This window comes from Ambystoma mexicanum, chromosome 9 (assembly GCF_040938575.1).
Source record: "Ambystoma mexicanum isolate Mex_15411 chromosome 9, UKY_AmexF1_1, whole genome shotgun sequence".
Classification (NCBI taxonomy): domain Eukaryota; kingdom Metazoa; phylum Chordata; class Amphibia; order Caudata; family Ambystomatidae; genus Ambystoma; species Ambystoma mexicanum.
Genome location: NC_090931.1, coordinates 1261784742 through 1261811821, shown reverse-complemented (window position 1 = coordinate 1261811821; position 27080 = coordinate 1261784742). Strand labels below are relative to the sequence as shown.

The window sequence follows — 27080 nt, the reverse complement described above, 5'->3', positions numbered from 1 at the left end:
AAAACGCCACGGGGTGTTACTGGTTAGTTTCTGGATCTCTCTGCGATAGCACTGCCCCCATTGCAAGACTGGAGGCGTCAGTCTCAACGATGTAAGGAAGCTCCGGGCGGGGATGTTTTAAAACCGGTGCAGAGGTAAACTTGGTTTTTAGTTCCTGAAAAGCTTGCTCCGCTTCTGCAGACCACTCGAAACGTTTGTTCTTTCTTAAAAGGGCTGTAATGGGCTGGACTACTCGGGAAAAGTCTGGAATAAATCTGCGGTAGAAGTTGGCAAAACCCAACATGCTTTGGACTCCTTTTACAGAAGTTGGTGAAGGCCACTTGATGATTGCGTCAACTTTTCTTGAATCCATGTGTACTCCGTTGGGTGATAGAATAAATCCCAAAAATTCGACCTCGGTAACATGGAAAACGCACTTTTCCAGCTTGGCAAAAGGTTTGTTGGCGAAGCCTTTCAAGAACTGCTCTGACGTGTTTCCGATGGTCTGCCTCAGAGGATGAGTATACAAGGATGTTGTCAATGTAAACAACTATACACACGTCTATAAGTTCCCTAAAGACGTCATTCATGAAGTACTGAAAGGCGGCCGGTGCGTTGCATAAGCCAAAGGGCATTACTTGATATTCAAGCAGCCCATACTTGGTGCGAAAGGCCGTCTTCCCTTCATCGCCCTCTTTAATTGGTACCAAGTGGTAAGCTCCTCTGAGATCTAACTTCGTATAGATAAAGGCGCCTTTAACTTGGTCAAGGAGTTCAGGGATCAACGGCAGAGGATATCTGTTCTTTACGGTGATCTGGTTCAGGGCACGGTAATCTATACAGGTTCTAGGGTCCCCTTCCTTTTTCGGGACGAAGAACAGAGCTGAAGAGGCTGGGGACTTTTAAGGACGGATGAACCCGTTAGCCAGATACTGGTCCAAATACTGTCTCAGGTTAAGATTTTCTGGCTCGGTAAGGGCATAAATTCTACTGCAAGGAGGAGTGGATCCGGGTATCAGATCTATTTGACAGCCGTAAGACCTGCGAGGAGGTAGAGAGTTAGCTTGATCTTTCTGGAAGACGTCTTGGAATTCCCTGTAGTCTGGAGGTAGTTGGGGATCCTCGGCAGTAGTTGCTGCCAGCTTAATGTCGAGCCGAGGATAACAAGTGGGGACACCGAAAACCGAATTGTCTTTGCTCGCCAATCAATTTGGGTATTGTGTTTCTCTAACCAAGGAATTCCCAGGATAACTTGAAACTGAGGGGCCTTGATCACATCAAACACGATCACCTCACGATGTCCATCTTGGCTTAACAATGTCACTTCCGAGGTGGTATGAGTTACTGGTCCGGAAGCTATTTCCGTGCCATCCACTGTGGTAATAACGTCTTTAATTGCCTTGGGACAAAGAGGCAGATTCATCCTGCATGCCATTTCGCGGTCCACATAATTACTGATTGCTCTGCTGTCAATGTATGCTTTAATAGCATGCAAACGATCCGGTCGCTCTGGGCTTATGAGGACCATTGACACTATGAAATGCGAGGTCAAAGAACTGGTTTTTACGCTCGGCAAGCGGACCTGTACACTTGTCGGGCGAGGTCGTTTCCCGGCTCTGGCTTTTCGGTACCTTTATCAGAAGCACCCACTGTCTTCTTCGAAGGTTTCACTGGGCATTCTCGAAGGAAATGTCCTGAGTTTCCGCAATAGAGGCACAATTGCAGTTGTCTTCTTCTGTCTAGTTCCTTTTGGGTTAATGGTCCTTTTACGACCCCTATTTGCATAGGTTCTACGGTATCAACTCCTTTGGTGGAACTCTGTGGTCTTGAAAAAACTCGAGCTTCGAACCTGGAACGGTCTGCTTTCCTATTCTGTAATCTGTGGTCCAGTTGCACCACCAAGTCAATATATTCAGAACAGTCTTGTGGAGGATTCACTACCTGGGCTAGAACATCTTTGAATTCTCCACGCAAACCTCTGTAGAAAAGCGTAATCCTCTTATCCTCGGGCCATCTGGTTTCAACTACTAGTCTGTTGAATGACGCAATATAAGCCAGGAGATCCTGATAACCCTGTCGTAATGAAAGGAGTTCATTATCCAAGACCTGCCCCTGTGAGTGTCTTGCAAACAGTCTCTCCATACTGGTCTGGAAGGCCTGGAAATTACGGAGAATTGGTTCATCCTGTGTTACCAGAGGAATTGACCAGTCTGCAGCACTGCCACTAAGATATTAAAGCACGAAAGCTACCTTAGTCTGGTCTGTTGGAAAAGCAGCTGGTCTACACAGTGCAAGCGGCACTGATTGATGAACACTGCAAACTTTTTTGGATCACCTGAGAAGCGTTCGGGCGGAGCCAAAGGCACATTTCCGGGTAGATTAATTTGTACCGGATTAGGTGAGGTTGCTGAAGTATAACTTCCCCCCGAAGCAGGCAGGGGTGTTTGACCCGCTTGCGTTTGTAACAGCTGTCTAGCGAGATCATCTGTTCGCTCTTTGGATATAATTAACTCTCTCCTCAGAGCATTTGTTTTCTGACGGGCTGCCTGTACTTCTGCTCTTAATTCCCTAATAACTGGGCTAGTTGGTCAGTGTCTGAGGTTTCCATTGCGCCCGGGTGGGAGATTTGCGGTGGGCTTTGCGTTCTGTAACGCTCACCTGATTCCCACGGAGGCGCAGATCTTGACTGGGTTGTTACCGTGTCTTCAATTGTAAAGCGCAGGACTCGGCTGGTTCCCTGGGCTGGACCTCTTCTCACGGTATGCCTGACTTGAAGAGTGAGGTGTCTGCAGGCAGAAGAACAAGGGGTTAATGAACGGTGGTTGGACGGACTTCTCCTCACTCTCTCTTTCCTTGAGGCCCAAAGGATAGGTGTGCTCACCTTAAGTAGGTGAATGCTGGGCTCTCCATCCTGCGACTGGTGCAGGGGCGCGGGTACCAGTTACTCCACTGGTGGTATTGTAAACCTCTTACTTGCAGAGGACAACTTTGAGCGCGAGGCCGTCGTTAACAGCACGATTGGTTCCTTATATGTATCTGAACACCTTTAATGAAGTCCTTTTCTCTGACAGGCTTTGGATGCGGTAGGCGTTGTTTAATGGACGCCAAAGTACGTGCAAGCGCGTAAGTAGGTGGATGGCGCGCGTGAAGGCACGTAAGTTGAATGGCTGCTGATGGTTTTAAATGCACTCTTTAATGTCTCTTTTTCTCTTGCATGTTTTGGATGTGGTAGGCGTTGGTTCATGGACGCCAAAGTTCGTGCAAGCGCGTAAGTAGGAAGATGGCACGCGTGAAGGCACGTAAGTAGAATGGCGGCTGATGGTTTTAAAAGTGCTCCTTACTGTCTTTCTTTATTTGCAGGTGCGGGTATGCAGCGCTTGTTGGAATCCGGAGCGTGCGTCGCACAGGTAAGCAGATCAAAATATGCAAAATGACTGATCAATGTTCTTTGCCTTTACAGGGATCGATGGACTGCCAAGGAATGCGGCGTGAGGATTGGAAGATACCGATGGATCGGGTTAGTAAAAATGCTGGCTTTTGGCTTTAAGTTGGCTTTTGCTAACCTGTTGTTTTTTGTGCTGGCAGGTGCGGCTGAAGACAGGATCCTAGGAAGGTAAGAGTTTGTTCCCACAGGTGCTGGAGCTGGAGTTTTCACTGGAAGACTGGAGCTGACTCGGTGAGCGTCCTGCTGCTGATGCAGAATAACGCAAAGCACGTTGCATCAATCAGGCGTGGTTTAAATAGTGTGCAGGAGTGCTTAGGAATCTTCTTCCACTGCCTCGCCTAGCTAAGGAAAGAGTTCCAGTTTCCAGAAGAGTCCCAGTGTTCCTGATCCAAGGAGTGGAGCCTGCGCGCCCCAGGTAAGAAAGTAGTCCCTGTCAGAAGAGGATGTGGACGTCATCTTGTTGGTGAGTATGCAGCATGGTCTGCTGTAGGTAGTTCCACCCAAGCACTTTTACACATCTTATGAGCCCGACGCTTCCAGTGCCGGGACCGATGATCTTTATGAGCCTGGCGCCACCGGCGCGAGGACAAGGTCCAAAAGGTCCCAATAGGGGCCGGCTAGTGCCCGGAATGAAGGTTATGAGCCTGCTTCCAAGGATGTTGGGCAGGTCCTGCATTCTTGGAAGTAGTGATCATGACAGTAGTCTTCTATGCAACCTTCCAATCAATTAATCTTCCTGGGAGCTTGCTTCTTGGCAATGGATGTTCTAGTAAGACCATCCCCAGACAGAACACAGACGCTTTTGTTGATGGTACCCACATTCAGACCAAGATGAAAGTGTCAGTCAGAATGTGCAAGAGATTGTTTGAATGTCCTCATCCATCCCTCCAACTTCAGACTGTATTTGCAGCCCATGAGGACATTCCTAGCCGACAGATTGTCACAAACAAGGGGCAGCTGGGAAGACAACCTCAGTCACTCCAGCACTAGTACAATGATTGCATTGGATGTGTGAAAAGGACATTGAATACAACGCTAGGCTAATCTACACATCAATGTCCTCAATCGTATTCTTTAGCAAAATATATTTATGAAATATATTTTTTAAAGAGTAAGTCACTAGGGTGATTAGTCACACGCAATGGGGGTTTTTGTATGCATAAAGTCTTTTTGTACATTTTTGTTATATGTAAATCTGCCTTTTAATTTTCGAAAATTAAATAATGTTTAACTGTGTTTATAAAAAATGGCTGTTTTCCCCTGAACTGCAATAAACATATTAATGCCTTTCACTATAAAATGATGATTGTGCAGCCTCCTCTCGGCACAACGTGTGGTTAGAACCTGAACATGGCCTCCAGGGAGGGGGTGGGGGGGGCTCAACACTCAAGTCCCATTGGATGGGACCAAAAGCACACATAATGATGTGGAAAGACTACAAAACACACTCACTTTTCTTTTTTATGTAAAGTGGGAAGTGTGTAACTGAGGATTCCCTGACTACGGGTAATATTCAAAGCATATGAATCATTGAAAGATATCAGCACATGAAAACTGGAGTTCTAATAATGATATATCATTTATTTATAACGCGCCTGTTCACAAGTGTTTGTAGGCGCGAAAAGACAAGGTAGGGAGACAGATGGAGGACAAAACAATGATCTTACTAGGCTTTGTCTCATTGAGATTGTGCAAGTGCAGGGGTTTGGGGGGAGGACAAGTTCCAGGGGGAGCAGAAAGGGGGGGGGAGCACCATCAGGACAGCAATGCTATGAGTAAGTGCGGCCAGGAGAGCTGGCTCTGGGTAAGTGCATGGAGGCAGGGGACTGTACGGTTACAGATACAACCCCTAAGTGTGCGGTAGGCCTGGAGGCAGTGCGGGTGCTAACAGGTTGTGGAGAAGCCTGTTACACAGTGGGTTCTGAGGGTAGCCAGGCATCCAGAAAAAGAAGGTCTTGTGCTGCTTCCGACCTGAGGTGGTCCTGCTTGAGTTTGAGAGGGGCAGGGAGGCCATTCCAGAGGGAGGCATCTGTAGAGGAGAGGGATCTGCCTCCCATTCTCTGCCTGGAGAAGCGTCTGACCATCAGAGAGTTGGAGGTAGCTGAGTGAAGAGCTCGAGAAGGAAGGTATTTAGGAACAGAGAGTTGGATATAGTGTGTGCCCCGGCCCCAGAAACATTTGTGGGCAATGCAGAGGGTCTTGAACTTGATCCTTGCATCCACCGGGAGCCAGTGGAGAGATCTCAGGGCTAGAGAGATCCGATCCCATGGCTTGAGGCCAAGGACAAGTCTTAGTCCTGTTCTGGATTAGTTGCAGAGGGCCGAGAGTAGAGGACGGCTGATTGACAAAGAGGCTGTTGCAGTAATCCAGCCTAGAGAGAACCAGGGCTCTGGAGACGGTGAGCTTCTGAGAGAAAGGAAGTATACCTCAGAGGAAGTGCAGCTGATAATGAGACTTCTTAGAGAGGTCCATGATGTGGGGAGAGAAGGAGAGAGTGGAATCGAAGAGGACCCCAAGGTTTTTTGCCTCACAGGAAGGCGCAGGGAGAGGGCCCAAGGAGGGCAGCCAGAGTGCGAGAAGGAAAGCGGGAGCATGGTTCCCAATGAGAAGAATCTCAGTCTTACTAGCATTGAAGCAGAGATCGTCGGAGGTGCACCACACCTGAATCGCAGATAGACAGGAATGAGCGAGAGAGGAGAGGAGGCAGAGGGGAGCCTGACGGAGAGCTTAGTGTCATCCGCATAACACTGAAAGTTAGAGGAGAAAGTGGAGAGGAGGTGGGCCAAAGGGTTCAAGTAGATGTTGAGGTTGGAGCCCTGGGGAACAACACATGTGGAAAGAGAGGTATCGTGGAGAGAATGAACACCATTTGGACCTGAGAGGGCCATTCGAGGAGGAAGGTCAACCATGCGAGGGCCTGATCTGTGATGCCTAGGTTCTCGCTGAGACGGTTCATCAGGATGGCATGATTGACTGTGTCGAAAGCAGATGAAAGATACGGGAGGATGCGGACAGGAGGAGGGCTGGAGTCAAGATTAGTGAGCAGATTTTCACAAGTGTTCAGGAGAGCAGTTTCATCCTGGCAATCACATCCTGACTTATTATTTGTGAACACTTCTTTCTTTATTTAAACCCTATCCCACACTATTTCTGTAATTAGTTGTAAGGAATTAGTAATATATATATTTTTTTAGTATGGACCCTTTTATTTTGGCACAAAGCCATGCCTTATTTTCATTTGATTTAGGTTTAAGTTAGGTGTTTACCCCCCTTCATTTACAGTTTAATAAACACCCTTGAATGTGATCACTTTTATCTGTCTTTACTGTTGCCATCATGAGTTCCTTACACTCCTTACCAGGGACATTTGTGATCTTGTCCTTATGAACCGCAAGAAAATGTCCTGATTCTAGAAATGTATGTGGGAGAAAATGTATGTTACTTTTCCTTTTAAAACGTATGTTACTGCTATTCTACTTCGCAATGCAGGATGTCTACAGACCACAGCGAAAATACAAAAGGCAGGAGGGAGCAGAAGCACTTTCTGATGAGGAGTCCCGAGTTCATTCCACACTTTTGGAATATGGCAGGTAAGTCACTGTAATTGGTTTTTCTATAGAAATACCTTTGTCATTGAATATTTCACTCTAAACGCATCACGTTTTAAAAATGTATAACCTTTTGTACGAAGTATAATTTGATCACAATGGCTTTGGTGCTGATACTTTCCCCACACACTGATTGCTTTGCTCTGTCCCACTAGAAATGTTGTAGCCAGCGTAGGACCTTGTGGGGCACAAGAGCTGAAGTGGGAGGAAGTTCACACACTTCTTCAGTCATTTGGCCGCATTTAATTTACAAACTGCAACAATAAAGAATATCCTAAAACAATGTGGATAAATCTGCTAGCACTAAAAATCACATCTAGTCTAATGTTTACAATTGCAAGCCTTGGGCCCCTGCTGAAATTCCTAAACGGAAATGGGAGGATATAGAGGGGGTTCCATGTCGCCACACCCTGTTCCTGGAACTGTCATGGTGGAAATAAGGTAATATCTCCTGAACTGACAACCTCCCAGACCCGTTCTACATGCATTTACTAGATAGCATTGGCCACTGAGCGCCCCAATGGAAACTTGAGAAGCCTTCACTGCACCTTAACACCAGAGCTAGTAGCAAAAATTCACTATTCAAAATTCCACAATGTTTTTAGTCCAGCTTTTGACCGTGCCTCCCACTGTTTGGAGGCAGCCCCCTATATGGGTGCATGTGAAACACACTCAAATATCTGCAACTTGATATCGACTGGGACAATTCATTGTTCAATTTCCGTGTCAACACATTGAATGTCCTCACTGGTAGTCCTTTTCCCCAATATCATCTTATGGCCATGCCACAATCATCTCGGTGAACAACCTTGCCAGCCATGACAGCTCTCCAGCTAATGTCTCCTGCAAGAGCTGACTCTCCAGCTATGAAAGATCATTTCCCCCCAAAGGAACCATGAGAATATCTGGTACTGAAAGTCTGCTTCTTGTTGGCTTTTATTACTACGCCTTGCAGCTGATGTGATCACATATGCTGGCCATCTCACAGCTTAATATTCACACTGAATCTGTTGGTTGTCTCCATGACCATCAGTTTGGCGTCGGAGCTGCCAGAAGCATGGAAACTGCTCTCCTGAACATCCGTGAAGACCTGCTCTCCAACCTCAATTCCAATACCCCCTGTGTCCTCATCTTACTTGATCTCTGTTCTGCCTTCGACACAGTCAACCATGCCATCCTTCACAACTGTCTCCGTGATAACCTGGGTATCACCCGTCAGGCCCTTGCATGGCTGACTTCTTTTCTCTCTGATTGACCCTCCCAGGTTCAACTCGGGTCCTTCCACTCCTCCATCTTTATCTCTACCTGTGGTGTTCCCTAGGGGTCTAACCTCACTCCTTTTCTGTTCAACCAATACCTGGCACTTCTTGCCCACCGCATTGCCGCACTCTGCCCCAACTTCCAGTTCTTTGCGGATGACACTCAGGTAGTTTTCAGGATACCCACAGTCGCCTCTTCTCCCTCTCATCTCTGGCTGTCAGCCATCCAGGAGTGGCGTGCCGCCAATGATCTCTGCCTTAATGCCAGCAAGACCGAGATTCTCCTCATTGGCACACCCACACCCTCCTTTCCTGTCACTCTCTGGCCGGCCTCTCTTGGCCCTCTCCCTGCTCCCACCTGCGAGGCTAAAAACCTCAGGGTCATCTTCGACTCCACACTCCACTTCTCTCCTCACATCTCTGAGATTTCTAAGAAGCTACACCAGCTACACCAACTTCTTGCCCACCGTATTGCTGTGCTCTGCCCCAACTTCCAGTGCTATGCAAATGACACTCGGCTAATTTTCAGGCTACCCTCAGCCACCTCTTCTCCCTCTCTCATCTCTGTCTGTCTGTTTGCTATCCAGGAGTGGTGTGCCGCCAATGTTCTCTGCCTTAATGCCAGTAAGACTGAGATTCTCCTCATCGGCGCACCCGCTCCCTCCTTTCCTGTCACTCTCTGGCCGGCCTCTATTGGCTATCTTCCTGCTCCCACCTGTGAGGCTAAAAACCCCCCTTCTGGGGCTTGGGGCCTCTATACCTTCAACTCTCTCTTCCTAAATATATTCCTTCTCGAGCTCTTTGCTCTTCCAACTCCCTCAGGGTCTGTCGCTTCTCCAAGCAACGAGTTGGGGGTAGGGCACTTTCTTCGGCCGGGGTCTCCCTCTGGAACAGCCTCCCTGCCCCCCTGAAACTTGAGGAGAACCATCTTCGGTTCCGGAAGCACCTCAAAACCTTTCTCTTTGCTTCTGCTTTCTCACCTCCTCTCCCCTGCCGATTCCTGGCTGACATTGCACTGTTTTACCTGGCCACCCTCTGATCCCATGCCCAGGTCCCCTTCTCTGCCATTCGCACACCTGCACTGCCCTCCTGGTTACCCCCGCACTTGGGACTGTTTCTGTATCCTTACACTCCCAACACCAGCACGTGACACCTGATTCCTGCACTTACCCTTTTTACCCTTGCACTTGCCACGTGCTGGCCGTACTTTTCTATTGTTATTTATTCTTTTATCCCATGTACTGCACTGTCCCCTCCCTCTCCCCCCTTCACTTTCTCCCCTCCCCCTTCCCACGCACTTGCGCAATCTGAATGACACCTTGTCTAGTAGGATCGTTGTCTGTCTGTCCCTCTGTTCCCCCTCCCTTGCCTCATCGCACCTTGAAGCACTTTTGTATAGGCGCGTTATAAATGCCATATCATATCAATATTAAGGAAAGAAAAAGAAGATAAAAGTGAAATAAAAAAAGGAAAAACAATATTTAAGAGACAAAAAAATTTAAAATCACATTAGGGTCCAGTTAAAAAAGTCAGAGGAGAAAATAAACACATAATTGTCATTATTTATAGCACAAAGACTATTTAAAAATGTTACCAGCACCAGTGCTAACGAAACAGGTATCGCACTCAAGCAACTTTCCCCAAAAACATCACTGTCAGAGAGCTCCCCAAATTTCAAACAATTTCTAAACTGCCATACGCATCTACATTTCAATTGGGTTTGAGTGTTTCTAAGTTTACTGGATCACCACAGAAGCAGCCGTAAGCAGCTTCTCTTTCAATCTCCTTTCGTCTAAGGAAACTTTCCCTTGTCTGATAAAGTTTCCATGGAAACAGAGTGCAATCATGCCTAACTTTCGGACAAGAAATAACCCTCTATTGATTGGCGAGTGTACCTGTGATACTTGTACACCATCTAACACCAGTCCAACAAACTCGCTCCACAAAACAGTCAAGCACCCTTTCTTTTTTCAATGTCATAACAATGCTAAGACCTTCAAACAAGGATTGTGGACAGGGCACTGATATTTTATTATAAAATGCAAGCGCTTTCCACGAGTCCAGACTCGTATTTTATAGCGGCTATGGGAATGCAAAACAAGGTAGCAGGCGCCCCTCTCTCGAAAGAACACGGCATGATAACCTGTTCAGTGGTTATTAACCACTTTGAGAGTTTGCAGCCATCTGCTTTTTGCTCACTGTACCTTTCACAGATGGGAAATATCCATTTGCACATCAGTCTTTGTCCCGCCCACAAGGGCAGACCAGCACCGAAATGCTATGGCAATTCCTTTCTGAACAAGCGGACCAACAGCAACCCCAAACACATGTTTCAGCCTTGTTGGGCCTCATCAGTGAGGTGGAGCTGTGCCTCTCTGAGCACAGTGAGCAGGAAATCCACGTCTGGTTGCCCCCAGGTAACTTAGGGTAACCAACACAAAGTTCATTACAAAAATACAAAAAAGGTAGCAGGCGCGTAGCACCTTGCACCACAATATACTCTCTAGTTTTTCCTGTGTTTCCAAAACCCAGGCAGGATGAATTTCAATACCATATGTGAGTTTAGGTATTACCTTGCCCCCATAATACTTACCAGCGGAATGAAGGAAAATTACAGTGCTTGGCTTTTATATTTTTCGTGTAGGAGTTGGGTCTATTGTGGCCACGTGAATAGTCTCGTAGTGCCTGCTCGATGCTACTCCTTGACAGCATTTTATTATAAACCCATTCAGGCTTGTACCATGACGCTTACGAAAACCAGTCTGAGCCTTATGTAGTCTGCCTACTTTTGCTGCCCATGTTTCTAGATGTTGTAGAAGAATGGAAACAAATACCTTGCTGTCCGCATCTAACATGGCTATGGGACGGTAGTTATTAGACTGCACCCTTTTCTTATGAATTGTGTTATATAGGAGGTACTCCAAGTACTTGGATAATACACATGTTTTTTGATGTCAGAGAAGAGAATTGAGAGTATTCTAGCCCAAAGACATGGTTTCTCACCAAGATCCACCACTGGTGGCCATCTTCTGATTTTTACTGCATGTTTCTGTGTTTGGAGTCCTCATCTTGCTGTTTGCGGATTTTGCCATTTCAAGTTTTTTCTCTGACTTTTTCCATCGCTGATCGACTTCCTGCAGCAGGGACCCGTTGTCTGCAAAGATGTACATCTCCGGATCTTCTCTTTGAGTCTTGGGCCTACTTTGTACCTCGATGATGTCTGAGGAGAAGAGGAGTCTCTTCAAACTCTGCGTGAAATGTGGACTGCGGAACGTCTACGTCGAGTATCAGGGCCTCAAGTGGCTGGCTGTATTGATTGCATCCAGACCACGAAGAGGACAAATGCAAGATTTGCTGTGGCTTCCCTGGTAAGACGAAGCAGGACCGCTATCGAAGGTTGGTGGCTTGGCTCAAAGAAGAGAAGGCCTCTGAATCGGCCTCCAGTCGCAGTCCTCCCTCGCCCAGGATCGGCAGGTCCCATGAGCGTGCCCCTTCGGAATAAAAGAGGTTGAGAACCTTTGAGGATGTTGCCTTCCCAGAGGATTCAAAAGAAGGTAAAACACTGCTGTGGACCCAGTTCAGGAAGGACCCGATCCCCATCTCCTCCTCCGTCCAAGGTGAGCCTTCTGGTTGAGGGTGGGGGTGCCTTCCGTGAGGAAGTCCCTGACACCTTCAAAGCACAAATCTTCGTCCAAGGAAAGGCCACGAAGGAGAGATCTTCAGGGAATCCATCAAAAGCCCTGTCGACCACATTGTCCACGAAGACCATGACTTAGTCGACAGCATCATCTTCCAAGGCGTGAACCTCGTGGACAGCTTCCCTGTCGACGACCATGGCCCCATCAACTGCTTTGTCTGTATCCACTTTACCCACTTCGACGGTCCTGTGGACGACCCAGTTGATGACCATCCTTAGTTCGGCAAAGGTGGATCCCATTACTAACATGGTGTGTACGGTCAAGACGACGGCAACCCCACAAGTGGTTCTGCCTCCTCAGCCTCCTGGTGAGGATGTCCCCGTCTGGGTTGAAGCTCTCCAAGAAAATCCCCACACATCTATACAAGCTCTGACAATGACCACCTGCCCAACGGCTACTATTCGGACCAAAAAGGAGACCTCAGTCCCATGTCCCTGGAGGGATCTCCGCAAGGGGATCCTGATCTACCGTTTGGCCTGACGAGGCATTTTAGTCTGGGGCATTTGCCAGTTGCTCCTTTTGCACCTCAGCCAACGCCAGAGACATGTCACTGGACATTCTAACTACTGTGAAAAACCTAAGGGTCTTTCCATACCTACTCCTCAGGGATCTTCCACACTGGTGGCCAGGGGAGGGCCATTGCCTTTGGATCCCGATCCTGGGGTTGGACAAGCGAGGACGGAGCACCTGGGTAGAGGGTCCTCTGGGATTATGGAGGGAATACCCAAGGGTGAGACATGGTATCCCCCCTTCTTTGACAATGACCTACCCAACCCTCCATCAGCCTTAATAGGGTATATTAAGGCAGACCTTCATTTCCCCAGGTACCACTCAAGTACTGTGAGGAAGAGAGAGTCAGGAGGAATACAGACCTCATCTGTGAAACACCACTATGGTACTGGACGAAGAAGATGCAGACAGAGGCACAACATCATCCTCATTGGACATGTCTCATTAACAAGACCAGTCTAGGTCAGGCAATTGAAATCAAGCATGCCCTCCTGCAGCTTCTTAAACACACAGGAGAGTAAGAGGAAAGTCATTAAGAAAGAGGAACGAGTCGGGTGGAGAGCTCAGGAGCAATTTGCTGCCAAGGACTAGCTGGAAGAAACCGAGATGCCAAGGGTCTGCATGTTTAAGCAACCTGGAAAAGTGTGGCTAGAGAACCGTGTCTCCAGTCAGTCGGAGAGTTCCGTAGAAGGGAGCCAGTAGGCGTACTGATCCCTTTTGAAATTGGTATCAAGAAATGCTTGTTCCCCTAGGCCAGGACAGGAGCCCAGGAGTGTCTGAGGGGGGAGGCAGTGAGACCCTGACCTCAGACGGCAAGGACATTGTCACAAGAGCTGAGAAAACCCAACTGGTGAGTCGAATGCAGTGGGAAGCCCGATGTATGTTAAGCAAGCGAGTGAGATACAACGTAGCAGCTCGATCGTGTAAGGCTGAAAACACGTTGAGTGAAACTGACGAATGGTAAAGAGAACAATACAAGGATACATAGTGGTCGCGTGTATGATTACAAGTTCTCGAAAGACTGTGTGAAAGAAGGAACCTTCTGCAAAGAGGGGAGCTGTGCGCAGACACGAAAAGGGAGGAAAATAGAAAACTCAAAAGGGAGAGCTATGCGAGAAAACCAAGTGGGAGCAAAATCCCTAAAGTTTATGGAAAAGAGTTTAAACAAAGGAAAATGTGTTGGAAAAGCATTGGGGTGGCCACCAGGCAGGGGAATGATCTGGGTTGGCCGCAGAGACCCCACTACAAGGAAAAAAGGACACCGCTAAAATGTGAGGTATGGTTGCGCATCCTGCAATAGGTGCGGTCTGACAACTGCTCCACGAACAGGGGAGCCCCAGTTGAAAGAAAGTAACTACATGACCTGCTAAACTTGAATGCTAAAAGGAACTTGGTTAAGAATGGGGAAGGCAAACCGGAAAGAAGCCAATTGGACTGTCATGTTTTGCAAATTGAACTTTTGTGTTTAGTAAGTTGAACCTTTGTGTTAAAGAAAGTGGAACTGAACCAGTTTAACATTGGCGAGTTGGAAAGAAGCCACAGTGGAATCAACAGGGTTTAAGCTTGGGCAAGGGAGGCCTGAGAGACCCATTGAAGAAGTGTGAATCAGAGGGCTTTTGGGTTCAGGGAAAGGGGACCAGGAGAAGCCTAAAAAACTTGTAAGGAAAAAAGGTACTGTGAACTCTTTTGCCAAGTGAATCCTGAGAAGCCAATGGAACCTTATAATCCTGAGTGCCTTGAACTTGGGGAAGGGAACTGCAGAAGAGCTCCATTGGCACATGTTCGGCAGCATCCTGTCCTGTTCCCTTGGGGACCACTGCAACAAGATTAAGACTACAGGAGTAAGCAGTAAACCCAATTGGTAGCAGTCTGTACCACCCAGATTTACCTGGTAGCTGTGGCTGAGCAGTCAGACTTCTCTCAAGAAGAGTAGGGCAGTATATAGAGTATACACAATAGGGCTAATAACACAGTAGAGCAAACAAACACTGACCAGAGCTTTGTATAAAAAGTATATAATTTATTTAAAACACACTTTAAGCAATATACTAGCACTCTAAATCAAAAGCAAGTTAAAACACAGCCGGGTAAAGTATACACACCTCCCTTGATAACTATCAGACAAGTCAAAGTTAAAACACCACGATTTGTTAAACAGATGTGAGCGCATAACCTGATGGCACTCCAATAGTTCAGTTAAAGGGAGAGAAAAAGGCAGAGCATAGAAATAAAACAGGTCCCAACACTTTTAGGAGTTCTCAGCAAGGGAATAAAGGCAGTATATACTGTAGAGCCAAAGTTCATAGGCCAGGCCCACTTTAAATGTAGCAAAGCGAAATGTGCCCAGGATCACACGGTTTAAAATGCACTAAAAGTCTTTGCAGAATGTTCAAAGGAGGTTGGGGCGATTCAAGAAGGTAAAGTTAGAAGGTCTGGGGCCAACACAGTTGGAAATCCAAGGATTTAGGGGTCACCTTGGGCAAACCGAAGAAAGGAAGACCAGGCAGGACACAGTACCTTAAAGAGAGAGGAAGCTCCAGCGGTGGCAGTTGTTCCTGGCAGTGGTTGCAGTTCATTGTTTCGACCAGGGGGAGAGAGGATCTCGTTGAGGAGGAAACGTGGAGTCATTGCACTGCACAGGGATGAAACCAGCCACGGAGTTAGTCGATAAAAGGTGCGTTCCTTTTATTCGCAGTCAAAGTGGTGAAGCTTGGCTATGCGGCCGCCGGGGTGCTTGGCACGGGCGATTCGACCAAGAGACTTCTTTGGAAGGCGAAAGGGTGAACTGGTTGGTCCCACCAGCTCAGAGGTTAGAAGACTTGTCCAGCAGAAGATCTTCTTTTGTCGTTGGTAAACTGGTGAGTTTGTTGCAGCAGGGCTCCACCGGTGGTGTCGTCGTTGCAGATGGCTCAGCTTCTTCCCTCTTCGGATTCTTAGGTCCTGTGGCGACTTCTGAAGTTCCAGTCCCAAAGGCCCTGCTTTTATGCAGAAAAACCCCCATTCAACAGCCTAGCTGTCACTCAAACATGCTAAGTGGTGAGCCGGGCGGCTCACCACTGGCCCAATCAGAACAGAGTGCGACTTGAGTTGCTAAGGCAACACAGTCCAGGGTGCCAATTCCCCTCCCCACCCATCCTGTGGAACCCAGAAAGAGTGGCACCATTTGGAGGGCTTCTTTTTTTTTTTTTAAATTAATTTTATCGGTTTAACACAAACCTTTAAAATATTTACAAAAAAACACAAAACACAACACATCAACGTATCACAGTCCTTTAGGAAGACCCCTCCCATTTTCTCTTCCGAGGGTCGAATCAAAATCCTCATTGCTCGTCAACCAACACTGAATTCAAACGAATTTCAATTATCGTTAGAAAACGAGTCAATGGTAGTATCAATTTCATGTCCGTTCCTTGGAACATATTGGCCCACCAATCGTCGGCACAAAGGGAAGGGTGATTTAGGCTCCAAGGGCCCAGGTGATATGTCCTTTCTGATCGAAGTGCCGTGCAAAATAGCACCAAATGCTTAAGGGTTTCCTTGTCCTTAGTGCATAGTCTACACATTAGATTGGAGATATTCATACTTTTCCATGACGTCAACCGCTCCTTGGTTTTAAATACGTTTAGGCGCAATGTCATAAACACTCTTCGAGCCTGAGGATCTGGAAACAACTCGATGTAACGTTGTGAAGAGTTAAATGCCCGTGTTTCGAGCGGCGCCTCGCTCATCATTTTTGCTGCAGCTCGTTGTGAGCAAGTTTGGTCCCAATCCGCACGCCAGATTTTTAATTTGGCGGCGTTGGGGTCATTATGCAGCATGTCCAGACTGATTCCAAATTCACTCCGACTCTCTTCGCATCTCCTGACCCACAGGGCCACCATGCTGTTATTTGTTGGCGTCAGATCGTAAAAGATGTCAAATTGCGGTATTTGTTCGCGCCGGTGAGTTTTGCGAAACAGACTCACCAGAGTCCAGCATACCCTTGCATGGAGCGAAATGAGCGACAGTTCGTATCTCATAAAATGATGTCAGGATACCCCTTGGGAGAGACAATACCTTAGACCAGAAACAATTCTCCAGCGATGCCCAAGTGTCATGGCTACATCCCCAGGCGTTTTCAGCGCCATATAGTAAAACCGGGATTACCCTTTTGCTGGTAAAAAGCAAGCATCGGTTTTAATGAAAATTTTCCAAATTTCTTATGCATGATGACAGCTTGACTTGCCAGTTGCTTGCATTTCCTTTTGGTTTCAATGACCCATGGACCGTCGTTGATTGACGAGTTTATTAGCATGCCGAGGTATTTTACGCTCTCGGCTATCTGAATGGTCTCTTGACCCAGGTACCATCTCTGTTTCCTAGATTTTTTACCTCCTTTACTATTCAGATTGTGTAACATCAGAATTTCGCATTTTTTAGTGTTTATCACCAGATGGTTAGTTGCAACATATTGGTCAACCGCGTTCAGCTTCCTCTGAAGGCCGACAGGAGTTAGGTCCATCAGGACCAAATCACCGGCGTATAGCAGCCAGCTTAGATGGGACTTTGTTACTTTTGGTGGAAAAGAACTTATTAAATCAATCGCTAAACCTATATCTGATATGAATAAGCTGAATATTGCGGCAGCTAGGGGACAGCCTTGTTTTACCCCTTTATAGGTTTTGATTGGTGCTGATAAAGTTCCAGAACTATCCAAACGAATTTGTATGGAGGTTTCAAAGTGCAGATCTTGGATTGCTGCTAATAAGTCAGCCGGACATCCCCAACTTTGTAGTTTTGACCATAGAAGAGGCATGTCGATAGTACCAAATGCACATGAAAAGTCAATGAAGGCCAGATAGACCTTTGTATTAGACTTTATAGCCTCCATCTTCATCAGATTCAGAAGTAGCAGGTTTAGTGAGCAGCCCACTTGCTTTACAAATCCCGCTTGCCTTTTGTCGACATGATTAAACTCGACTGCCCATGCTACGAGTTTTTGCTGCAATATTGTTGCGTAGATTTTCCCCAAAACATCCAATAATGCCACTGGGCGATAGTTTTTTGGGCATGTTCTGTCTCCCTTCTTGAATATGGGGACAATGACAGCAGATTTCCAAGATTTGGGGGTCCTGTGGCACTTACTTATTCTATCAAATAGGGCTACACATATGGATGCCCATAATTCAGGATGTTGTTTGATAGTAAAATTGGTAAGGTCATCAGGGCCCGGTGCTCGTGAGTTTTTTGCGTTCTTGATTATTGATACAATATCCTCTCTTGGAAACGTCAAAGCCCACGGTTTCAAAGATGTTTCCAATGTGACAATTCCTGGTGCCTCTGCCTTGTAGAGAGTTTCAAAGTGGGCTATCCATGCGGATTCCGGGACCATGCAGGACTGCAGAGCCAATTGAGGAGCTTGAAAGTTATTGATGAGCCTCCAGAAGTCCCTCGAGTTTTTGTTCCTTAGTGTCGCAAGCATCTGTTCCTCATCGTTTTGCACTAGAGCATATTTGTGCATCTTCAACCAGTTCTTATATTTTTGTTTCACCTTCTTTATTTCCAGTTTTCGAGTAGCAGCATCTAGGGACTTAGTTCTCCTAAGTGCAGCACGCATCCTTTTTTTTTTGGATCAGGATCTCGGGATCGAAATGAGGAGTCCGAACCATGTTTGAATTTTTTAGACCTGTCTTTACGGTTTTGAATCGAGTTAATAATTGATCGTATTCCAGATCAGCACTTAATTGACAATACTGGATCATCACCACATTGACTTCACTCTCCTCCAATCTTAAGCGAACTCTATTGGATTCAACCTGGAGTTTATGTGGCCACTTTGGTCTTTGCTTGCCTCCAGATGTTGCAAATTTCATGAGTAACATGTCATGGTCACTGTTTGCTTTTTCACAGATCTTCAGCGAATGTATCCTAGGATGCAAAGCTTCAGACACAACCATGTAGTCTATAATGGATGATGAATCCGCACGACGCCATGTGGGCACAGGAGGAATGTCACCATTGGTGTGTCCGTTCAACATCTGAATGTTACGTAGACCCATTTCACTTAGCCATGCTTGTGCCAATGAGCCTAGATCTAGATTTTCTTGCTTAAGAAGGTCGATGTTTAAATCCCCGCAAAGAATTATCTTGGACCAATCTAATGACTCCACCCGAAGATCAATTAATCCTCTTATCTGATCAATAAAATCAATTTTGCCTGACCGTAGATGGTTCCAATACAAGTTCAGTATTACAATCTTGTCTTGCGTATCTTCATGCACACCGGCTCTTTCAATGGTCGTCTCTTGAATATAGGGAGAATGGTTGACAGAATTTAAGATACGCCAACCCGATGCTCTTCTCACCATTGTCAGCAACCCTGACATATGACGCCCATGTTTTGATTTTATTGCCGGATTTATTACAATCTAAAAATCCGAGGATACCGGCAGCTCATTTAACCAAGTCTCCTGTAAACACACAATATGTAAGTTGTCCAACCAGCTTGTGTTAAACAGATGTATAAATCCTCGTGAGTTCCAGGAGGCTAAACAGTACTCTGTGGGGGCTTCATTATCCTGGCATTATTGGGTATTTTTTGTGTTTATGGCCCCTGCTAGCCATTGCCATTCATGATTTCCTGGGATGGAAGTTGCAGTTTGAGTATCCTCTTTGATGATATCATGGGAGAGTTTGCTTCTTTTGTTCTGTGGAGAAACCCGCCAAAAAGTGGAACAAAGGGCTCGACCTTGGTCAGAGTTACGGAGACGGACACGAATGCCATTTTAGAAAAGAGTTCTTGCAAAAAGACCCAACTGTGAATTTAATATTAAAAAAATAAACCGGCGGTATCTTTAACATTGCACCAAAAAGTGGTGCGTTTAAAATCAATGGGAAAATCCCATAGAGAATATTCCGGTGGAATATTTTGCGTGGTAACCACTGCCACCAGCCAGAAACTCGACAAGGGGGGGACTGGACAGTGCCCCCTTGAAAACAGACCATGGGGTAATATAATTAACCCCTTCCAGTACTTCCACAATATGATGGTTTGTACTGGTTCTGTTCACAATTTAAGACTAGTAAAGTCAATGGTGACTTTACATGCCCTGAGAGACAGTAGTCAGTCCCAGGGTATGGAGTCTATGTTTGGGGGTCACTATGACACCCCTTTGTTACTGCACTGAGGGTGCTGTGTAACACATACACAAAAAACCAGATACCCTATGGAGTAAAAGACCCCATAGCCCAAAATCACACAAATAGTCGGAGACATACCACAAATCATGTCTAAGAGTGGGAGTAAAAGTGTCTCACTCTAGGTAGGAGAAAAAAACAAACCCCAAAAATCCAGCAAAGCTGCTGGGGGGACTAACTAGGTTTGGGAAATTAGCCTTATAACAGCACATTAACTCTACTTTAACACTATTAAGTTGGCCAAATCCCATAAACTCTGTTATTCTGTAGAAGTGAGGGCAGGCATAGGTTTTTGACACAGACAGTATTTTGTTTTGATTAACAGACTTAGGCTTCCCTTAGTTTTCTTTCCGTTAGGGAAAATTACCACCTTAGCTTAGAGTTAGGGCAAGTTAGGCGTTCTATCATCCTGATTATTGAAAATAAATGTTTTCAAACTACATTTTAGTTGTCTGTTATCTCTTGATACCATGCCTGTCTCACACTACCATCCACACCTTGGTGTCGGAAATACAGCAGAGGCTACTAGCTGCCTCGGTCCACAGCCCTCCTAGGCCACCGGCCATTAGTCCTCCTAAGCCAAGTCCTCCAAGACCAAGGTGTCTACCTAGCTCTACTAGGCCAAAGTGGTAGTCTAGCCCCTCAAGTCTGAAATGCTGGCTGGCAATGCTACAGCTGGCACGGCCCCTTAGACATGTAACTCTGATGGTGGAGGTGACACCAACACACGCACAGACACGTGCACTACTGCCACGCATACGGATGAGACACAGAGCCGATTGGTGCTGATGAAACTTCCATGTTGTCTTTTTTCATGCAATGATTTCGAGGGCCTGCCTCTCTTCAATTTGGTGCTGGAGCAGAAGAAAAAGGAAGGGTTCTTCTTTCAGTGACGAGAGTCCTCTCGGAAGACGGTCATGTCGGTCCCTTTGCTGGACGATGTCTGGGAGGGAGGGTTGGCCCTGATGAAGAAGGCAGGTACCACTCCCTCCAAAAGAGACAGGCTGGAAAAGAAGTACCGGGTCCCGGACTCAGCCACAGGTGCTTGAGATCGCAGCCTTCTCCAGTCAGTGGTGTCTGCCACCACCAAGAAGCACTTGTCGAACCCATCATCTTCATCCATGATACCTCTGGAACAGGATGGGAAGAAGCGTGATGCAGTGAGGAAGCGTATCATTTACACCACAGCATCCATCGTCAAGGCCACCAATGCCCTGGCCATCCTGTCCCGCTACGACAGGGAACTCTGGAATATGCTCAGGCCAATCCTGGACTGCCTACCGCACGACGAAAATGGTGAAGCCCTGGCCCGTTCCAGGAGGGCGAAGTTGCCTCGGACCACGCCATCACAGTGGCGTTGGATATCGCGGACTCCGGCTTCCACCTGATGGCATGGTCCTCCAGTGCCATTGTTGGTTGAAGGTCAAGAATTTCAGGGCGGACGTGCAGTCCAAGGTGATTGACATGCCCTTTGATGGGGACAATTTATTTGGCAAAGCAGTGGAGTCGCTACAAGCCATTAAGCCGGACACAGAGCTGGCACGCTCGCTCGGAATGCTGAAGCAGAGGAGGTTGTCGTCCTTTCGGTCCTCTAGAAGGAAGTCCAGCAGATCCTCCAAGGGGGTTTACAACCGCCTACCATATGCCCTCTCGCTCCTCCACTCAGGAGGCCTACGGGGCTACTTGCAAGCCTACGACAGCAGAGGACAGCCTTGTTGGGGCCCTCAGGCCAGGACACATGCACCCAAGCAGACCTGAACCAGCCGTGGATCCAGGCCCCCACTTTCGCACCCCAGTGGGAGGCCGACTTACTAACTTTGTCGACAACTGGAAGACCATCACCACAGACAAATGAGTGCTGGACATTCTTCATCAAGGGCTCCCCTTGGTGTTCCAACACGGAGGCACTCGCATTCTTCCGTTAGCACGTCAAGAACTATACATTGCCCAGCTGCTGCAGGAGGTTCTGGCCATGCTGAGAAAGGAGGTGATGGAGCCCGTCCCTCGGCTCCAGAGTGTAATCTTGATACTTTCTAGTATGGAAGAAGTTAGGAGGTTGGTGGCCAATCCTAGACATAAGGCATCTCAACAATTACTTGAAATCCCAGAAGTTCAGGATTGTCGCGTTGCAGCACATGCACAGCCAACTGAAGGAAGGGGATTTCCTGGCGACCTTGGACATGGAGGACACCTATTTTCACGTCCCCATTCACCGGAAACATCTGAAGTTCCTACAGTTTTTGGTCCAGAGGCGGCACTATCAGTTCAAGGCCCTTCCCTTTGGCCTGAAATCGGTACCAATGGTGTTCACAAATTGCTTTGCTCTGGTGGCAGCCCATCTACGCCTCAAGGGCATCCACGTCTACCCATATCTGGACGACTGGCTAATCCGTTCCTGCTCTCACGTGCTGGCAATCCAGCACACCGCACAGACTATATGCCTTCTGACGGAGCTCAGATTCTCCATCAACTATCCAAAGTCCTGAGTGGGGCCATCGCAGAACGCTCTGTTCCTGGGTGCCCGTCTCGACACGGTTGCATGCCTGGCTTCCCCCTCGTAGGAGAGGGTGACACCCATCCTGGGGAAGGTGCAGCACCTGTCGTCATTGAAAACTGCAACAGTGCGAGCCATCATGTCACTTGGGCATTTTCTCCTCCTGCAGCCACCTTGTCCCATTTTGCCGGCTCCAGATGAGACCTCTTAAAGAGTTCCTAGATGCACAGTGGCTGCAGATCCTGGGCACTTGGACGGACAAGGTTGTCCTCAACCAAGAGTTCCAGCAAGCTCTACGATGGTGGGGAGTACACCCACATCTCACGCAAAGCGCTCCTTTTCAGATACAGCTGTGCCAGGCCACGGTCACCACAGATGCTTCCCTGGAAGGGTAGGAGGCCCACACCGGACAGACCCATGCCAGGGGCCTCTAGATCCTGGAGAAAAAGGACCTACACATCAACGTCCTGGAACTCCGGCAGTCTTCTGGGCTATCGAGTCATTCCTACCTCAGCTGCGGGGGAATGTGGTGCGATCATCACAGACAACACTACCACCATGTTCTACATCCGGAAGCAGGGTGGGACGTGCTATCCTGCAGTTTCTCTAGAGGCCCAGACAAAGTGGCATTAGGCCATTCTTCAGGACACGTTTCTCGTCCCCTTTCGTCTGGCGGCATCAAGAACACCATCTCAGACTTGCTCAGCAGGGAGCTGCGGACTTGCCACGAATGGGACCTTCACCAGGCACAAGTATCTTGTCTGTTCAACAAGTGGGGTCAACCCCAAATCGACCTCTTCACGATAGCGGCGAACTCCAAGTGCCAGAGGTTTTGCAGCAGGTTCCCTCAGCCGAGGAGCCTGGGAGATGCTTTCTCGTTTCCGTGGGAGGAGCTCTCCCTCCAATCCTGCTTCTGCTACGTGTGATCAACACACTAAGACGTTGTCATTGCTTGCTCGTTTATTTATTTTCATGGATAAACCCAACCCGGAGGTATATGGGTGCCATGCAAAGCAAAATACAAGTATACTTTAAGCTTGAGTTACAGTAGTTACAGTCGATTATATACAAAAACATGGACATATATACATAAAGTGCAGGTACATAAGAAAATACATTAGTAGTCGGATGATACTTAAAAAGGTCATGAAGTCCAATGTCCTCATAGGTACAGGGCTAGATCTATCCAGTTGTGTCCTTAGCTGCAAGCCAATTTATAGTGTTGTGCCTGAACATGAAGAAAGGTTGGTTAGCTCTCAGGGAGGGAGGTAGGACGCTTTTGCTGCCATAACAGGGAAGCTACTACCCCCTGCTTTTTTTAGTTTTAATCTGGGCATGATCAGACAGGATGAGTAGGCTGTCCTTTTAGGTCGTGTGTTGGATTTTTTGATTATTCTCTCAGAGGGGGTAAGGTGGGGCTGCTTGATGAAGGCATTTATGTGTTAGTGAGAGTGAACATTGTTTTGCAGAATTTGGATTTTATTAACAATGTATTTGCTCACCCTCAAGTACCATCCATTTCAATAGTCCAGATTAGAGAGGATGAGGGCTCTAGCTAGTATTGTGCAACTTTCTTCGGCCAGATAGGGTTTACAAGCCCTGATCAGCTTACAAGTGTATGCTGTAGAAGATACCATGGCATTGACTTGTTTATTGAGTGTAAAGGCAGAGTCAAGGTAGAAACCTAGGGTTTTTACTTCTTTAACCACTTTGATGGTGTTCCCATCAATGTTGAAGGAGGTATATTTCGAGCTCAGTTTGTTGAGGTTAGTTGTGGTTCTGAGTATTAGGAGCTCGGTTTTATCGTCGTTCAAGCATAGACCGTGTGCATCCATCCATGCCTGGGTGATAAGGTATATTCTATTCACTAAGGCAACATCCTTGTCATAATCACTGGTAAGAGGTATGAGTTTCAGGGTGTCATCTGCATAGTTAGTGTAGGCGACACCCAAGTGGTCTAGGTTGTCGAACAAAGGCTTAGTGAATATATTATACTTGGTTGGAGAGACGCAGGAACCTTGTGGCACACCACAGGTTATCGGGATAGGATCAGCAGCGGCTAGTGGAGAGAAGACTCTCATAGTCCTGTTGTTCAAAAAGGATTTAATCCAAGTGATGGCGTCTTGGGAAAAGTGCGCCGCTGAGGCAAGGTGTTTGCAAAGTACTTGGTGATCCACCAGATCGAAGGAGGCAGAAAGATCGAGGAGCAGTAGCAGGGCCATATTACCTTTGTCTTTAAGTTCATCGATCTGAGTTTTTAGATCTATTAAAGCTGTATCAGTACCGTGTTGTGGCATTGTTAGGGAGAATTCTCTGTTTAGGCTGAATTTCCTAACCTAGTGAGTCCCCCAGCAGCTTTGCTGGATTTCTGGAGTGTGTTTTTCTCCTGCCAAGAGTGAGACTCTTTTTCTCCCACTCTTTGACATGATTTGTGGTGTTCCTTTGAATGTTAATGTGGTTCATGGGCTATGGGGTCTTTTACTCCATAGGGTCTCATATGTTTTTTTCTGTGTGTTACACCGCACCCTCCGTGCAGTAACACCGGGGTGTCATAGTGACCCCCCACCATAGACTCCATACCCTGGGACTGACTACTGTCTCCCAAGGCATGTAAAGTCACCATTGGCTTTACTAGTCCCAAATTACTAACAGAACCAGTACAAACCATCATATTGTGGACGTACTGGTAGGGGCAATTCAATTGCCCCTGGGTCTGTTATTCGAGGGGGCACTGTCCCGTCCCCCCACGTTGAGTTTTGGCTGGTGGCAGTGGATACTACTTTTTATATTCAACCGCAAATATGTCTCTATGGGATTTTCCCATTGTTCGAGGCTAATACTTTTTTAACATAGCCTCTAACATACTGCCGGTTTATTTATTTAATATTAATTCACCGGTTGGTATTTTCTGCCAGAACTCGGTTTTAAATGGTGTTTGTGTTCGCCTCTGTAACTCCAAACCAAAGGTCGAGCCCTTTGTTCCACTTTTGATGGGCTTCTACACAGAAGCCCTCCAAAGTGGTGCCACTCTGTCTGGGTACCACAGGGGGTGTGGGAGGGGGTTTAGGCACCCTGGACTGAGTTGCCTTGGCACCTCAAGTCGCACTCTTGTGTGATTGCATGTTTGAGTGACAGCTAGGCTGAATGAATGGGGGTTTCTTGCATAAAAGCAGGGCTTTTGGGACTGGAACTTCAGAAGTCGCCACAGGACCTGAAAATCCGACGAGGGAGAAGCTGAGCGGACCTGCTACGACGACACCACCGGTGGAGCCCTGCTGAACCGACTTACCACTTCCCAACGACAGAGGAGATCTCCCTGCTGGAGAGTCTTCTTCCCTTAACTGGTGGGCACAACCAGTTTAACTTCTTTTTTCGCATCCCAGGACGTCTTGTGGTCGAATTGCCCGTGCCAAGCACCCCGGCAACCGGATAGCCACTTACCACTGGACCGCGAATAAAAGGGCCGCTCCTTTTAATTGAGAACTCCACGGCAGGTTTCTTCCCTGGCAGTGCAACGGACTCCTGTTTTCCTCCACGACGAGATCCTCTCTTCCCCCGGACGAAGCACCGACTTGCACCCGCTGCCAGGAACAACTGCCCCCCGCTGGAGCGTTCTCACCATTTTAAGGTACCGTGCCCGCCAGGCCTCCCTTTCTAAAGATTGCTACAGGGTAACAATAATCCCTTAACCTTCTGGACTGGGCTGGCCGCCTTGACCATCTAACTGGTCCCTTTCTGTTGGTCCAACTCTTTCTGAACCTTGTGCGAGACTTTTGGGCACTTTCAACCGTGTGACTTTGGACACATTTCGACCGGAGCCTCTTAGAGTGGGTACGGCCTTGTTAACTTTGACTTTACGGTTTTAATCTGCCTTCTTCTACTACTGTGTTCTTCCGAAAGTGTTGGGATCTGTTTCTATCTTTGCTCTGCCTTTCTCTCCCTTTTTTACCGATTGATTAGAGTGCCATCTTCGTTAAGCGCTCACCGCTGTCTGAAAATAAGTGTTGCTTTACTTAAGACTTGTCTAATAATCGTTGAAGGGAGTGTATATCTTTTAGTGACCGTGTTTTTGAACTGCTTAATATTGGTGCCAGTGTGTTTAACTAGATGTGTTTTTAAATAAAAAATTATATCTCTTTTACACCAAGCTCTGGTCAGTGTTTGCTTGTTCTACTGTGTTCTTTTGACCTATTGTGAATACTCTGTATACTGCCTAACTCTTCTTGAGAGAAGTCTGACTGCTCAGCCACAGCTACCAAGTAAATCTGGGTGGTACAGACTGCTACCAATTGGGTTTACTGCCAACCACCTGTAGTCATAACTCTTTTGCAGTGGTCCCAGAGGGAACTGCACAGGTTTCTGCCTAATAGGCATGAAGCCATATTGACAGACTCCAAGGATGTGATTAGTCTCTAGGTACTCCTGTATTTGGATGTAAGCACACTTTGTCTGTAATCTTGAGTAAGAATGGGGCAGTCGTGATCGGCCTGTAGTTGGTTGGAATGGTGGGGTCCAGAGATTGTTTTTTTAGGAGGGGTAAGACCCAAGACTCCTTTAGATTACTAGGGACAGTACCAAATGCAAATAAAGCGTTGATTAGTTTAGAGATATATGGCGCCAGGTCTCTGGCGGCGTCTTTGATTATCTGAGCTGGGCAGCTGTCTCCTTGACAACTTGATGGTTTAAGGGAGGCAATGACTTTTTCTACCTCATAGATGGAGACTTGTGAGAACCTGCAACATTGTGAGGGTTTACTGGAAGAAGTAGAAGTTGTGCCATGCTTACCTATGTTTGGTAGTTTGCTTTTTTGTTTGCAATCTTATTCTGCAGGAGGGACATTTTGTTCACTAAGGTGTTCTGGATATTAGTGCACCAGAGTTTGTCCTTCAGGCACTAGTCTGTCTGAGGTAT

The 27080-nt window shown here is 47.1% G+C and overlaps 1 protein-coding gene across 2 annotated transcripts in view; it reads left to right on the top strand.

Moving 5' to 3' along the window:
• CCDC93 (coiled-coil domain containing 93) overlaps nt 1–27080 on the top strand; it is a 2015088-nt gene that overhangs the window by 404141 nt on the left and 1583867 nt on the right. For both annotated transcript variants that reach the window (XM_069616593.1, XM_069616592.1), the window contains exon 7: nt 6914–7014. In XM_069616593.1, the coding sequence (XP_069472694.1) occupies nt 6914–7014 (101 nt within the window). The remainder of the gene's footprint in view (nt 1–6913; nt 7015–27080) is intronic.